The following is a 17,093-nucleotide window of genomic DNA, read 5'->3' as shown; positions in this document are numbered from 1 at the left end:
GGACTAGGATTGGGGGTTGGGTTGGACTAAGATGTGGTGGGATGGGTTCCATTCAGTTTGGGAAAGTTGCATTGGTCTGAGTTGGGGAGGATTGGAAGTGGTAGCTTTGGGGAGAAAGGGGTAATTTACTGATGGTTGAGTTGACTAAGTTGGATTGGGTGGGTTGAGCTGGGGATAAGAATGTTTGGTTAGGGAGGATTTATTGGACTGAAATGAATTGGAGTGGGTTGGGTAGAGTGGAATGGGTTTAGTTGGGGAGTGTTGGGTTGACTGCGTTGGACTGGTGAAGGTTGGGATGGAGGGGGTAGTGTTGATTGGGGAGGATTAGCTTGTATGGAGTTGAGTTGTCAAGGGTTGGGTGAGGTCAATTGCAGATGGCTGTGGAATGTAAGGTTTGGTTGGGGAAGACTGGGTTAGATAGAGCTCAGTTAGGGAGAATTGGGGAGTGTGGTTGGACTGGGTTAGGTGTGTTGGGTTGGAAAGGGAAATGTGGTTAGGTGGGTTGGGTTGGAAGAGCTGAGGTGCGGAGGGTATTTTTGGGTGGCTTTGGGAGTGTTGGGTTGGACTGAGTTGAGTTTGGAAGGGGTGGGTTTGGAAACAGTTATGATAGGTCATGTAGGGATGGGGAGGGGTGAGTTCAGAGAGGGTTGTGTAGGGCTGTGTTTGGAGAGGGTTGGGATGGGTCACATAGGGTTGGGAGTTTATGGGGAAAGGGAGATCCACAAGATTGGGGCTCAGCTCCAAACGTGGGAGGGTGTTGGCTGGACAGGGAGCCTCTCTCGGCATCAAGTTAAGGCCGCCATCACCTCTCCATTTCTGGTAACGTGGAAGGGTGCACAACAGTGTCTGACCCCGCTTCGTCACTGATCTCTTTCTACAGGCCAACTGTTGCCAGAATGTTCTGCTGTACTTTGACGACGCCACACAGTGGCCAGCCATCTATCAGAAGCAGAACCTGGTGAGTGTGGCTTTATCCCCGGGATCCCAGGTACTTGGTCCAGCCTGGCTTCCACACCTCACCCACCATTCCACATCACAACCTGTCAGGCTCCTATTTTACCTGTCTCTCATCCTACCCTCCAAAATCTGTCTCCTCCCCCTCCACCCACCCATCATAATCCATTTTCTACAGTCACCCCACACCACTCCCTTCTACACCCTAGGCACACCATCCCAACATCCCTCCACAGGCACTAGTCAGTCTTCCCACATCTGCTCACCAAATGCACAACAAAAAGCATCCTGTCTGAAGCACCATGACTTGGTCTGACAACTGCCCTACACGTGACCTCATGAAACTGCAGAGAGTTGTGGGTGCAGCTCAGCAAATCACAGCAACTAGTCTCCACTCCATGGACTACACTTCTCACTGCCTTGGTAAAGCAGCCAGCTCAGTCAAAGACCCCACCCACCCCTCTTCTTTCTTCTCCCATCTGGCAGAAGATACAAAAGCCTGAAAGTGCATACCACCAGCCTCAAGGACAGTGTCTATCCCATTTACGTAGACCTTGAATGGTTCGCTGGTATGATAAAGTGAACTGCAGATCTGGTAATCTGCCCCATTATGGCTTTGCACTTTGTTGTCTGTCTGCACTGCACATTCTCTATAACTGGAACACTATAATCTGCACAAACACGAGAGATTTGGCAGATGCAGGAAATCTAGAGGAAATGCTGGAGGAACTCAGCAGGTTGACAGCTTTTATAGGGGGCGTAAAATAAGCAGTTGACATTTCTGCCTGAGATCAATCATCATGTACCTTCCATTTATTCAGCAATCTGTTATTATTTCTCCTTGTACGATCTCAATGCACAGTTATAATAATCTCTGTGGACAGTGTGCAAGACTGTACCTCAGTACAATTGACAGTAACAAACCAGTAACACCAGACAACAAAGATTTTGCTTCCTGAATACTTTTGGGTGTATCTTATGGATTTTGGGTTGCTGATCATTAAAATTACCATGAAATTTCCCTACCACACACCGTTTTGTTTTGGAATCACCTATATGTGTTGTTTCAATTCATAATTCAAGTCAATTAAAATGTTGCCCAACATGTAAGCTGAAAAGTTTTCTATCTTGTCCAGGCATGCCTGGGCATGCTTTAGGTTGCCTGCATGACCCACAACGTTGGAATCTTTTTACTGATTCTTTAGTGTTGAGCCTGAAAGCTGTGCCACCACACAATGGCAGGATCCACCCTTCAGTGCGGAAACATGAAAGGAAACTATACCAGACTTTGGAAGTCTTGTTGAAACAGCAACTACAACTGGAACATCTGTGGTGATCTGGAAGTCGTAGTGCTGCGACGAGGAATGCAGCTCGGCTATACCAAGCACTGTTGTTTCATTTGCGAACAGAACAGTCATGCTAAAGAATCTCATCACATTAATAAGGATCGGCCACTCCATAAGCAGTTGTTTCCAGGGCAGAAAAGTCTGGCACATAAGCCACTTGTAGACCCAACAAAGATATTTTTGCCGCCTCGACATATAAAACTGGGGCTTATAAAATATTTTGTGAAAGCGATGAACAAGGAACGTGAAGGTTTTTGATATTTGAGACAGATGTTTCCCAGAATAACTGATGCCAAGATTAAGAAAGGTATTTTTTGTTGGTCCACAAATCGAAATGGTCATCGATAACAGGCAATTTGAAGAGCTTCTTGTGGGACTAGAGAAGATCGCATGGAAGGCATTCAAGGATGTTGTTGAAATTTTTCTTGGCCACTGTAGAGCAGCAAACTGGGTGTAGCTGGTTGACAACATGCTTCAAACATACAAAACCATGAAGTACAACATGCCACTGAAAATTTTATTTTCTGCATTCCCATTTAGACTTTTTCCCTGCCAATTTTGGCATTGTCAGTAACAAGCATGGAGACGCGGGTGTCAGGGCAACTGGAATCCATCAATGTGGGCTGATTACTTTTGGACCCTTAAGCAAGAAGCCTTAGGCATGGAGTACCAATGAAAATCATGGTGAAAGCCCCCTTTTTTTTTAGCTTAGTTGAACTATTGAAAGTTGTCAGGACTGTAATACAACTAAACACATTATATTCAATAAAAGTTAATTTCTTGTTTCTCCAAATTCCAATATGATACAAGTAGTCTGAAATTACATTTTTGTTCGGCTTCAAGTGATCTATCACATTTCCAGGGAAGGAACACTTCTTTAAAAAATTATTGCTGTCCAGCGTAGCTTATCCACCTTCCCCACCCTTGTCCCAGTAGCCCACTTCATCATCTTTCCTATCCATCTCCCGCCTTTGACACTCCTTCTCCTCCTCCATATCTCCCTCCCTCTCTCCTCCCATCTCCTACTCACCCTTCCCTTTCTCCTTCACCCCATTCCTGAGCGAAAAAGAGCAGTTCGAGAGCAGGATAGGGTTGAATTGCCGACAGTTCCCATGTTGGATGGGAACCTTTTGTTTAAAAACACAGAGAATAAGGGGTTACTCACAGAAGCACACAGTATAGAAACAGGCCATTCGGCCCAACTGCTCCATGTTGACGAAGATTCCCATCTCAGCTAATCCTATTTGCCTCTCTTTGGCCCATATCCCTTTAAATCTTTCCTATCCACATACGTGCTTTTAAATGTTGTTAATGTACCTCTCTCTGGCAATTCATTTCATATATTGTCCACACTGGGTGAAAATTTTGCCCCTCAGGTTCCTACTAAATCTCATTTCTCTCACCGTAAACCTTTGCCCTCCCAGATACCAAACCGGTATCCGGGAGGTCTTGGCCCCGTACTCTCAATCTTGCAGACGTTAGGCCTCCAACATCCACTCCCTGGCCCAGTCCCAGAGACATCAGGCTGTGACATTCAGACTTGCCAACTTCGGTCTTTGACCTCCGTTATTTACCCCAAGACTAGACGATCATGGGACTATATTCCAGGCTTCGACAGGTGGAATACAGTGTTGGGAAATGTATGATAATGCATGTAAAAGGAACTGTAGCATGGACTATTATCTAAATGGGGAGAAGGTTCAAACATCAGAGATGCAGATAGACTTGGGAGTCCTTGTGTCTTGCTGCTGCTTGTGCGTGGGGGGCTTTGGGGTTCTAACATTTAACTCTCATTCATTCTTTGGGGTACTCCTCTGTTTTTGTGGATGTTTGCGAAGAAAAAGAATTTCAGGATGTATATTGTATACATTTCTCCGACATTAAATGTACCTATTGAAGACTCCCAGAAGGTTAATTTATAGGTTGAGTCTGTGGCAAAGAAGGCAAATGCAATGTTGCCATTTATTTCAAGGGGAACAGAGCATAAAAGTAAGGAGATAATGCTGAGGCTTTATAAGACACTGGTCAGGCAGTACTTGGAGTATTATCAACAGATCTCAGAAAGGATGTTTTGTCTTTGGAGAGAGTCCAGAAGAAGTTCACAAGGATGATTCCAGGAACGAAGGGGTTGAAATATGAGGAGCACTTTGCAACTTTAGACAATAAGACATAGGAACAGAATTTGGCCACGTGACCCATCAAGTCTGCTCTGCTATTCAGTCATAGCTGATCCTTTTCTCCCCCCTCAGCCCCAACTACCCAGCCTTCTCCCCATAACCTTTGATGCTGTGTCTAAACAACCTGGCCTCCACAGCTGCCTGTGGTAATAAATTCCACAAATTCACCACCCTCTGGCTAATGAAATTTCTTCACACCTTTTTAAATGGACGCCCCTCTATCCTGAGGCTGTGCCCTCTTGTCCTAGACTTCCCTTGCCATGGGAAACATCATTTCCACATCTACCCTGTCTAGGCCTTTCAATATTCGAAAGGTTTGAATGAGATCCCCCCTCATCCTTCTGAATTCCAGCGAGTACAGACCCAGAGCCATCAAATGTTCCTTGTATAATAACTCTTTCATTCCTGAATCATTGTTGGGAACCTTCTCTAAACCTTCTCCAATACCAGCACACCTCTTCCTAGATGAGGAGCTTGGAACGGTTCACATTACTCAAGGTGAGGTCTCACCAGTGCCTTATAAAGTCTCAGCATCACATTCCTGCTCTTGTATTGTAGACCTCTTGAAGTGAATGCTAATATTGCATTTGCCTTCCACACAATCGACTCAACCTGCAGGTTAACCTTTAGGGTGTTCTGTACAAGGACTCCCAAGTCCTTTGCATCTCAGACTTTCAAATTTTCTCCCCATTTAGAAAATAGTCTGCATATTTGCTTCTTTTACCAAAGTGCATGACCATACATTTTCCAACATTGTATTCATTTGCCAATCTCTTGCCCAATCTCCCAACCTGTCTAAGTCCTTCTGCAGCCTACCTGTTTCCTCAACACTACTTGCCCTCCACCAGTCTTCATATCACCTGCAATCATCTAAATGTTTGATATACAACATAAAAAGAAGCGGTCCCAACACTGACCCCTGAGGAACACCGCTAGTCTCTGGCAGCCAACCAGAAAAGGATCCTTTTATTCCCACTCACTGCCTCCTACCAATCAGCCAATGCTCTAACCATGCCAGTAACCTTCCTGTAATACCATGGACTCTTAACTTAGTAAACAGCCTCATGTCTGGCACCTTGTCAAAGGCCTTCTGAAAGTCCAAATATACAACATCCACTGCATCCCCTTTACCTATCCTACTTGTAATCACCTCAAAGAGTTCCAATTGTTTCATCAGACAAGATTTTCCTTTAAAGAAACCACGCTGACTTTGTCCTGTGTCACTAAGTACTCCATAACCTCATCCTGAACAATTGACTCCAACATCTCCCAACCACTGAGGTCAAGCTAACTGGCCTACAATTTCCTTTCTGCTACCTCCCTCCTTTCTTAAAGAGTGGAGTGACATTTGCAATTTTCCAGTCCTCTGGCACCATGCCAGAGTCCAATGATTTTTGAAAGAGCATTACTAATGCCTCCACAATCACTACCATTACCTCTTTCAGAACCCTAGAGTGCAGTTCCTCTGGCCCAAGAGACTTTTGACTCTAGGTCTTTCAGCTTTTTGAGTACCTTCTCCCCTGTAATAGTAACTGCCACCCACTTCTCTTCCCTCACACTCTTCAACATCAGGCATACTGCTTGTGTCTTCCACAGTGAAGACTGATGCAAAATACTCATTTAGCTCATCAGCCATCTCCTTGTCCTCCATTATTATTTCTCTGGCCTCATTTTCTAACAGTTCTATATCCACTCTCATTTCTCTTTTATTTTTAACATACTTGAAAAAACTTTTACTATCCACTTTGATATTATTTGCTAGCTTGCTTTCATATTTCATCTTTTTCCTCACGATTTTTTAGTTGCTCTCTGTAAGGTTTTAAAAGCTTCACAATCCTCTATCTTCCTACTAATTTTTGCTTTGTTGTATGCCCTCTCTTTTACTTTTTGACTTCCCTTGTCAACCACAGTTGTACTATTTTGTCATTTGAATATTTCTTCATTTTTTGAACATAACTATCCTGCACCATCCTCGTTTTCCTCAGAAACTCACGACATTGCTGCTCTGCTGTCGTCCCTGACAGCATCTCCTTCCAATTTACTTTGGCCAACTGCTCTCTCATACCACTGTAATTTCCCTTACTCCACTGAAATACTGCCTCATCAGACTTTATGTTCCCCTATCAAGTTTCAAGTTGAACATAATCATATTGTGATCACTGGTTCCTAAGGGTTCTTTTACTTTAAGCTCCTTAATCACCTTTGGTGCATTACAGAACACCCAATCAGTATAGCTGATCCCCTAGTAGACGCAACAACAAACTGTTCTAAAAAGCCATCTTCTAGGCATTCAACAAACTCACTCTCTTGAGATCCATTTCCAATCTGATTTTCCCAATCGATCTGTATGTTGAAATCTCCCATGAGTATCATAACATTGCTCTTTTAATACACATTTTCTATTTCTTATTGTAATCTGTGGTCCACACCTCAGCTACTGTTGGGAGGTTTGTATATAACTGCCTTTAGGGTCCTTTTACCCTTGCAGTTTCTTAACCCAACTGACAAGGATTCAACATCTTCCAATCCTATGTCATATCTTTCTACTGATTTGATGCCATTCTTTACCATCAGAGCCACACCACCCCTTCTGCCTACCTTCCTATCCCTCTGATATAACGTGTAACCTTGGATATTCAGCTCCCAACTACAACTATCCTTCAGCTATGATTCAGTGATGGCCACAACTTCATACCCAATGATCTGTCAAAGTGGAACAAGATCATCCACCTTATTTCTTATACTCCATGCAGTGAGATATAACACTTTGAGTACTGTATTTGTTGCCCTTTTTGATTCTGTATTCCTTATGCACCGATACTCAGCCTGCTGGCAGCAATTATGTCCTGTCATCTTCCTGACAATCTGTCTGCTAGCTTTGCTTTTTTACCATTTGTCCTATCCTGAGTCCCTTTGCTCCAGTTCCCACCCTTGAACCAAATTCCCAGCAGCTCAGATAAACTGCCCACAAGAGTATTTGTCCCCCTCAGGTTCAGGTGCAACCCGGCACTTTTGAATAGGGCATACCTCTCCCATAAGAGATCCTAATGATCTAAGAACCTGAAGCCCTGTCCCCTGCACCAGCTTCTCAGCCACACATTAATCTGCCAGATCATCCTGTTTCTCCCCTCACTGGTGCTTGGCACAGGCAGCAATCCAGAAATTACTGCCCGGGAGGTCCTGCTTCTCAGCTTCCTACCTAACTCTCTAAACTCTCTTTTCAGGACCTCTTTGCTTTTCCTTCCTATGTCATCGGTACCAATATGTACCAAGACATCTGGCTGCTCTCTCTGTCCCTCTCCAAAATGTTATGGATGCGATTCGAGAAGTCCCTGACCCTGGCACCAGCGAGGCAGCTTACCATTTTGGGTGTCCTGTTCACGTCCACAGAATCTCCTGTCTGTTTCCCTGACTATTGAGTCCCTGATCACTATCGCTCCCCTTTTCTCCCTCTTTCCCTTCTCCACCAGTAACCCAGTCTCCACAGCATTCCCCTGGGAGATCATCCCCCACAACAGTATCCGAAATGGTATACTTATTATTGAGGGCATAAGAATAAGGGGTGCTCTGTGCTAACTGCCTATTCACATTTCCATTTCTCCTGACAGTCACCCAGCTGCTCGCCTCCTGCAACTTCAGGGTGACTACTTCCCTGTAACCCTGATGATCTCCTCACTCTCCCGTACAAGCTGCTGCTCCAGATCCCTAACACGGTCTGCAGCCGGATGCACTTCACGCAGATGTAGTTCCCAGGGAGACTCTGGGTCTCTCAGGACTCCAGCACCCGGCATGAAGAACACACGACTGCTATTTCCCATTAGGTACAGTAAGAGAGAGACAAAAGGAAGGCTTAGCAGAAGCTTACCCAGGGCTAATGCCTCCTTGAGCTTTCAAAGCCTGATATTCCTACTCTCACCACTAACCTTCTCCCAACAATAGCCACCTCGCTTGTCCTTTCTGTACTTTTAAACAAGCATCGCCGACCTGCGAAGAACCCCGTCACTGTGGCCTGCTCCTGCCACTGACTGGGCCGTCGGAATGTCTTACAGTCTTGACCACAGGGATTGCTGGTGGAAAGATTGGAAATGGAATGTTACTATCACATGTACAGAAATACATTGAGAAGTTTTTCTTGCGTACTTTGATCAGTTTTCTGGTTCAAGATGGTGCTGAGCTACAGCGTATGTCAAGGAGAGAATTAATTGTGTCTTAGGTTCTGAGGGATGGTTTTAAGGACAGTGTGAGCGTTGGGGGTCTGTTTACAGTTTAGGGTCAGGGATGATGGGGGAGCTATCGGTCAGGGGCAGGAGCCGGTGGTCGGAGTCCAGGTAGGAGTGATCTGCAGTCGATGGCTGGTAGTCCCCGAGGGTTGGGGCACCAGACTCTGCGAACAAAGATCTGCAATCCCTGTAGTCAAGGGCCGAGATCAGCAAGGCCTGAAGGTGAAGGTTTGGTGACCCGCCCTCCCCTCCCATGTCAGTGAGTCCCAGTGGTCTGTAGGAGTCTGGTGGTCGAGACTGAAGTTGGCAAGTCTGAATGTCACAGCCTGATGTCTCTGGTCTGGGCCAGGGAGTGGAGGTTTGAGGCCTAATGTCTGCAGGTCTGAGAGTCCGGGGCCAAGGCCTACAGGTTGGAGGCCCGGAGGTGGCTTGTCTGTGTTCTGAGTGAGTCGGTGGGAAGGTGAGCCTGTTTGCTGCTGTTTTGATTTATGGTTGTTGTTGTTGCTGCCCACGTTGTTCTGCTGAGCATTGTGGGCATTCTGTGTTGGTGCTGCGATGTGTGGTGACTTACGGCCTGCCTCCAGCACATGTTTCGGTGTGTTGATTGTTATTACCAGCGATGTATTTCCCTTTATTTTTCCATGTACAAGTGATAAATAAATGAATGTGAATCTCTTCAAACAGAAGGTCATTACACTGTGCATTAGAACAAGGAAATATAGCAATGTGGAATAAGTGTAACAGCTACAGAGAAAGTGCAGTGTAGATAAACAGCAAGGTGCAAGGTCACAATGAGTTAGATTGTGAGGTCAAGAGTCCATCTTATCGTACTAGGTTCCGTTCAGTCGTCTTTTTCTCCAGGGTATCTGGGAGGGCAAAGGTTTACAGTGAGAGGAATGAGATTTAACAGGAGCCTGAGGGGCAAAATTTTCACCCGCAGTGGGGGCAATATATGAAATGAATTGCCAGAGAGAGGTACATTAACAACATTTAAAAGCATGTATGTGAATAGGAAAGATTTAGAAGGATATTGGCCAAAGAAAGGCAAATAGGATTAGCTGAGATGGGAATCTTCGTCAACATGGAGCAGTTGGGCCGAATGGACTGTTTCCATACTGTGTGCCTCTGTGAGTCTACAGTAATCCCTTATTCGCTGTGTTTTTAAACATGAGCTTCCCCCCAGCACCAAGACTACCAAGTTCTATACCGATCCCACAAATTTGGAGCATCCCATCCAGCACTGAATACACTATTCCAAATGCGGCCTCGTCAGCACCTTGTACATTCTAGCCTATATACTTGGTGTCCCGAGTGACGAAGGCCATCGTGCCAGATGCTTTCTTCACCAAGTGCAGGATGAATGTGACCAGATAGTTGATGGTTAGCATGGACTCAGTGGGCTGAAGAGCCTGTTTCTCTCCTGTATCTGTCTGAGTCTGCCTGGAGTGCCCTGGATTAATCCCAGAACCCAACTGACCGTGGAGTTGTACCTCAGACAGTTGTCAGGTGTGCGTTCAGTGTTGATGTTTGCAGCCCACCCTCGTCCTCTGAACTCGCTGAAACTCTGTGGAACATTTTGTGGTCTGGAACAAACATCCCTTCGGGCTGCAAGTCCTTGCCCTCCCTTCCTGTTCCTCTCTCAGCAGCCCTCATTTTCCCTGCACCTTCTCCCTCCCTCCTCCTCTAGTGTTTTAGATACCAGCGAGGAGAGAGCGATTGAACTCCCTCCCCCATTCAGCAAGAGGTTAGAGGTGATCTGATTGTAAACTAGACCCTGCATTCCTGTCTCCCTAGCAACCTTTCACAAGCCCCTCGTCTATCTACAGTCTATACTCTTTCTGTTCCACTGCTCAGTGAGGAAGCCTCACAGATTTATTGTGCAATGGAACAGTCCCTCAGTTCAACTGGTTTATGCTTCCTATCTAAGCAAGTCCCATTCACCCATCTTTGGCATATACCCCCAAATCTTTCCTGTCCACATACTTTTTAATATCTTTTCATTCTGTTAGGAGGTACAGGAGACTGAAGGCACACACTCCACAGGAACAGCTTCTTCCCCTCTGCCATCTGATTTCTAAATGAACTATAAGCCCACGAACACAACCTCACTACTTTTTATTTCTGTTTTATTTTGCACTACTGATTTTAACTTAGCTATTTAAATAGACATATATATACTTAATGTAACTTTATTCCCTCTATTTATTTATCATGTATCTCATTCTACTGCTGCCATAACATTAACAAATGTCTCGACATATGCCAGTGATATTAAATCTGACTCTGATTATTGTTATTTTACCTGCTTCGATCTCTTCCCCTGGTAACTCGTTCCACATTTATAGCACCCTCTGTGTGAAAAAGTTGCCCCTCCTTAATAGGTTCCTGTTAAATCACTCCCTCTCATTCAAACCTGTGTCCTCTAGTTCTTGATTCCCCGACCCTGGGGAAAAGACTGTGCATGTTCACCCCATCTCTGCCCCTCGTGGTTTTATACCCCTCTGTAAGATCACCCCTCGGTCTCCTGCATGCCAATCCCAACCTACTCAACCTCTCCCTATAACTCAAGCCCTTGAGTTCTCATAATCTTCTCTGCTGCTTTTCCAGTTTACTAAAATCTTTGCTATAGCAGGACGATCAAGACTAATACAATACTGGAACATCCTGTACAACTCCTGTCCTATGTGCCCTGCCTGGTGGTCAGAGTGCCAGATTCCTTCTTCACCATACTCTCTACCTCTGTTCAGAGAACTCACCGATCCAAGAGAGAAATACTTCACCTCATCCCTTCCAGAAATGGGGTACCTTGTATTCAATGAGTTCTACCTCTCGTTTCTCCCACGCTCTCACTCTCTCTGTTCCAGGACTGTTACGAGAAGGAGTCTGTTCTACGACCAGATAACAATCAGGTCATTAACCTGACGACGCATTACATCTGGTCGGGTTGTGAGGTAAGAGAGAGCATTCAGACAATGTGTGTGTTTTTGTGGGTTAGTGGAACAGAGTGGGTGCTGCTGTAGTGTGGTGGTTAGCGTAATGCTAACGCCACACCAGCGATCCCTAATCGGGATTCAATTCCCCGTGCTGTCTGTAGGAAATTTGTACGTTCTCCCCATGGCCGTGTGGATTTCCTTTCGGTATTCCGGTTTCCTCCCAGATTCCAGGCATTTATGGGTTAGGGTTGGCAAGTTATCACCATGCTATGTTAGTGTCAGCAGAGTAGAAACACTTGAGGGCTTCTGTGCCTTTTGCCCATTGGGAGCTGCGAGAAGATGGCACGGTCTGGATGGTGGGGATCTTTTCTGCTGCATATTGCCTTCTTGAGGCAGCACGTCCTGTAGGGACTACCGGTGGTGGGGAGGAATGTGCCTGTGAGGTATTGGACTGAGCCCAATACTCTCTGCAGCATTATACATTCCTGTACATGCCAGACCAGTCAAAACCCTTTCAACAGTAGCAGTCTGTTAGACTGCAAATGCACCTGTATGCTGGGCCCAGGGCAGGTCACCCGATATGTTAATGTCCAGGAATTTAAAGTAAATGACTCTCTCCACCACCCTCCTTCCCTTTCCCGGAGTCACTGATCGTATGTTTGGTTTCTCTGACGTTGAGCGTGATGTTGTTGTTGAGGCACCCCTCAGTCAGGTGTCCTGTCTCACTCCTGTACGCTGACTCACTACCATCAACTGTGATGTCACTGGCGAACTTGAAGATGGCAGTGGAACTGTGCCTGGACACATATGTGTGGAGAGTAGAGCAGGGGTGATGATCAGTGAGAATTTAAGACTGTCTCAGACAGCCACATGAAAGTGCAGGGAATGGAGGAATATAGGCACTGTGCAGGCCGAAGGGATTAGTTGAATTAGAATCTGGTTTACTATCACTGACAATATGTTGTGAATTTTTTTTTTCGTTTATCAGCAACAGTACAGTGCGAGACCAAAAAATTACTTTAAGTCGCAATCAATAAATAGACATAAGGCATAGGAGCAGAATTAGGCCATTTGGCCCATCAGGGCTGATTTATTATCCCTGTCAACCTGATTCTCCTGCTTTCACCCCATAACCTTTGACGCCCTGATAATCAAGAACCACACGTTAACAGCCTCTCCACATCCACTCTATCATGGCCTTTCAGTATTCAGTAGGTTTCAATGAGATCCCTCCCCGTTCCTGTAAATTCCAGTGAGTACTGGTCCAGAGCCATCAAACGCTGCTCATAAGTTAACCCTTTCATTCCCAAAATCTTTCTCCAGACCAGGAATTCCCAACTTTTTTTTATTACATAGACCAATACCATTAAGCAAGGGGGTCCGTGAATCCCAGGCTAGTGAACCCCTGCTCTAGACCCTCTCAAATGCCAGCGCATCGTTTCAGATAAAGTGCCCAAGACTGCTCACAACACTAGGTGTGGTCTGACCAGTGCTTTATAAGACCTCAACATTACATCCTTTCTTTCATATTCTAGTCTATTCAGAATGAATGATGCATTCCTTACCACCGACTCAAACTGCAAGTTAACCTTTAAGGAATCCTGCACGAGGTTTCCCAAGTCCCCTTGCACCTCTGAGTTTTTCAATTTCCTCCCCTTTTAGGAAATAGTCTACACCTTTATTCCGTCTACCAAAGTGCATGACCATACACTTCCTTACACTGTATTCCATCTGCCACTTCTTTGTCGTTTTCTCCTAATATGCCTGAGTCCTTTTGGACACTGCCTGATTTCTCAGCAATACCTGCCCCTCCACCTATCTTTGAATAGTCTGTAAAACTTGGCCACCAATTCAGTCATCTAACTCATTGACATATAACGTGAAAAGCAGTGGTCTCAACTCCGACCCCTGCAGAACACCTCAGTGCAAAAGAAGAATAGTGAGTTATTGTTTATTAACTGTTCAGAAATCTGATGGTGATGGGAAAGAAGCTGTTTCTAAAATTGTTGAGTGTGGGTCTCCAGGCTCCTGAACCTCCTCGCTGATGGTAGTAATGAGGAGAGGGAGTGGCCCAGATGGCGAGGGTCCTTAATGATGCACCCCACCTTCTTGAGACACCACCTCTTGAAGATGACCTCGGTGGTGGGGACGGTTCAGCCTGTGATGGAGTTGGCCGGGTCTACAACCCTCTGCAGTCTCTTGCGAGGCTGTGCGTTAGCGTCTCCATTATCAGACAGTGAGGCAACCAATCAGAAAGATCTCCACTATATGCCTTGGTCAGGCATTAGGTCACTGGTTTAATTAGCTCAGCGCTGTTGGGCGGTTTCTTTGCTGTGCTGTTCAAAGGTTCGAAGGTTCATTTTATTATCAAAGTATGTATGCAGAATACAACTCTGAGAATTGCCTTCTCCAGATGGCCATGAAATACGGAAAACCCATGGTGGTCGTTGAAGGAAAAGACATCAACAACCCCCTCCCCCGCATGAATAAAAAGAAACAAAACTCGCAAAACCTCCAATTCCCCCTTTGCACAAAAACTGACAGATCACCCACCCAGCAGCTGGAACATCAAACCCCAAACCCCCGACCCACTCCCACACAGAAAAACAGTGACATTAACATCAAACTCTCAAACCCTGCTCTCGCACAGAAAAGCTCTCAGATCGCCCGCCCAGAAAATGGCGACAAGAAAGAAAACACAGAACACTACGGGAGACCAGATAAACTACAGTCCGCACCAATAATCACATAAGCCTCTGCATTTTGAAAACATCCTCTGTCGTTATGTTCTGTAATAACATAATAAAAGCAAAGATCAAATGTAATAGAAGCAAGACCGTAATGCTGAAGCTTATAAGGCGTTGGTCAGAGCATATATGGAGTACTGTGAGCCACATTTAACATGGAATGTGCTGGTATTCAAGAGGTTCCGGGGGAAGTTTGCAAGAATAATCCTGAGCGTAAAAGGGTTAACATGTTAGGAATGTTTGATGACTGTGGAGACTGGATCAAAGAGGGGGATCTCATTGAAATGGAATGAATATTGAAAGGACTAGATATAATGAATGTGTAGAGGACAATTGCTATGGTGGGAGTGTCTAGGACCAGAGGACACAACCTCAAAATAGAGGGACGTCCCAATAGACTAGAGATAAGGAGGAATTTCTTTAGCCAGAGGGTGGTGAATCTGTGTAATCATTGCTGCAGAAGGCAGAGGAGGGCAAGTTATTGAAAGTGGAGGTTGATAGAATTTTGATTAGTAAGGCTGTCACGGGTTACAGGAAGAAGGCAGGAGAATGGGGCTGAGAGAGATAATAAATCAGCCATGATTGAGTGGCAGTGCAGGCTCAATGGGCTGAATAGCCTGAATCTGTTCTTGTGTCTTATGGATATATTCAGACTTGCGAATGGTTTGTGTTATGAAACAGTCATCGGGACTGGGATCTTGGAACTCAGGGTCTTCCTGGACAGATTGGAATGTAATGGATGCCGGGGTAAAGTCGCGTCAGCTCGAAGGGCATTGTCATCTCCCCACTAGCCCAGCTCATTCTGTGTCTGGGGGAGCAGTCAGCCAACACCCTTGTTATTGGGGGGAGTCTTTGATGATGGGCGGTGGTGCTGGGGCAGGGTGGGTGTTGGGGGCTGTGGCTTTGGGACCATTGATACCCTACACTGGGGACCTGACCACTCTTTGCCCCGCTGCCTCGACAGGTGGTGGAGGAGGAGCAGACACGCTTTCTCAGCTGCCTGGGAGGCAGGAGCTTCCGCTCCGTCAGAGAGCGCTGGTGGTACATCGCCCTCAGCAAGTGCGGGGTAGGTGGCAGCTTCTATCTCCCCTGGCCTTACCTTCTCTCCATGACCAGTCTCTGGACCCTGCAACGCTCCCCATCTCTCTGCTCCCCCCTCCATACCTGACACCCCTCCCTGTCTCTGTGAACCCCTCCTGGACCCTAGACCCATCTCTGCCTCTGTGACCTCCTCCAGCCTGTGCACCTCTCTCTGTGAACCCCTACACTCATCCCCGTCCCTTTGACCCCCTGCGACCCCCATTCTGTCAACGTCTCCAGCCAAAACTATAACCAATACTGAATTCTAGCCCCTCCAAGATTTAGCCTCCTGTCTACTGCTCCCACCCCCCCCCCCCCATAACTCCTCTCTCCACCATCGATATCTGAGCCTTCAACTGCTGGGGTCCCAACCTCTGGAATTCTCTGAATCACCCTCACCTTTCTCGCCTCAGGATTGGGACTTTTGCTGCGGTTTGTGGGCCTTACGGTTCCGTTTGTTTTGAGGGAGCAACTCCCCCCCCCCACCACCATCATGATAATTACCCCACCGTGACAATGCACCTTCAGTTATGGTTGGAGCACACCGCTGGTTACGGTGAGGCTTCCAGTCGCCACGCCGCCTCTGATCACCGGGTTACCGCGCATTCCGGTCACAGCGCCTCCCAGTTACAATACACCCACGGTTACAACCCTACAGTTCTTCTTAAGTTCATCACCCCACTGGACCATAGGCTGCTCACCAGGTTCCTCTGTCCTGGGCCCATGGAAGGTTGACCTGCCCTGTGGCTTCCATTTTTACCACATGATTTCGCAGGTCATCCAGGTCAAGATCCTTCCTCTCCAGCGATGAGGCCTAAGGAGCTTCTGTTGGTGTTCCTGCTGCTCTGGGCTTTTACTGGATGAACTTGCTAGCCCCATGCCCAACCCTCCTTTCGTAGCCGGGCTTGGGACCGTCCATGAGTTCACATTTACACTGTTCCCACTGTATGTACTCAAGCCGCTGCTGCCATCGCCCCTGCCCGCCTCATGGTGCCCCTCCCACAAGGTATTAACAACCTCTCTGTCCTTGCCATGGTGACCACCGCCCCTGGATACTAACACCCCCTCTTCTCTTGTGATGCCTCCCCTTGGGTCGCTAACAACTCCTCCCCTCCCCGTAGTGCCCTCTCTCAGACACTGACAACCCCTCGTCTCCCCATAGTACCCCACCCTAGGGACACCAACACACTTTCCCCGTCCCTTTGTGCTCCTCCCTTGGGTCGCTAACAACTCCTCCCATCCCCAGGCAAAAACATGCACTTCAATTCTTGTGGTTCCCTCCCCCCCGACACTAAAAACCTCTCCCCTCCCTGTGGTACCTCCCTCAGAGACTAATATCCCCTTCCCTCCCTGTGGTGCCCTCCCCCACTCACTAATAACCCCTCCCTTTGAAGCACTGACATCCCCTCTCCTCCCATGGTTCCCCCTCTTGGGGCACTAAAACGCCATGATGCCCTCCCTCATGCACTAACAGCCCCTCCCTCCCATCTCACCCACAGAGCAGTGGGCTGCAGCTTCACTACGAGATGAAACTCACCAACGGCCACTCCTTCTGGACACAGGAGTTCTCAGCGGACGAGGCCGGTATGTTGGAGGCTCGGGGCTGGGGTGTGGTTTCAAGCGTTGGGTGAATGGA

General features: G+C 46.8%; 1 protein-coding gene across 2 annotated transcripts in view; it reads left to right on the top strand.

Annotated features, from left to right (window-relative positions):
* tmem145 (transmembrane protein 145) overlaps nt 1-17,093 on the top strand; it is a 64,764-nt gene that overhangs the window by 10,468 nt on the left and 37,203 nt on the right. For both annotated transcript variants that reach the window (XM_073055991.1, XM_073055980.1), the window contains exons 3-6: nt 881-958; nt 11,562-11,648; nt 15,342-15,443; nt 16,957-17,041. In XM_073055991.1, coding sequence (XP_072912092.1) covers nt 881-958; nt 11,562-11,648; nt 15,342-15,443; nt 16,957-17,041 — 352 coding nt within the window. The remainder of the gene's footprint in view (nt 1-880; nt 959-11,561; nt 11,649-15,341; nt 15,444-16,956; nt 17,042-17,093) is intronic.

This window comes from Hemitrygon akajei, chromosome 1 (assembly GCF_048418815.1).
Source record: "Hemitrygon akajei chromosome 1, sHemAka1.3, whole genome shotgun sequence".
Lineage (NCBI taxonomy): Eukaryota > Metazoa > Chordata > Chondrichthyes > Myliobatiformes > Dasyatidae > Hemitrygon > Hemitrygon akajei.
The sequence above is the reverse complement of the archived record's forward strand: the minus strand, read 5'-3'. Positions and strand labels throughout refer to the sequence as shown.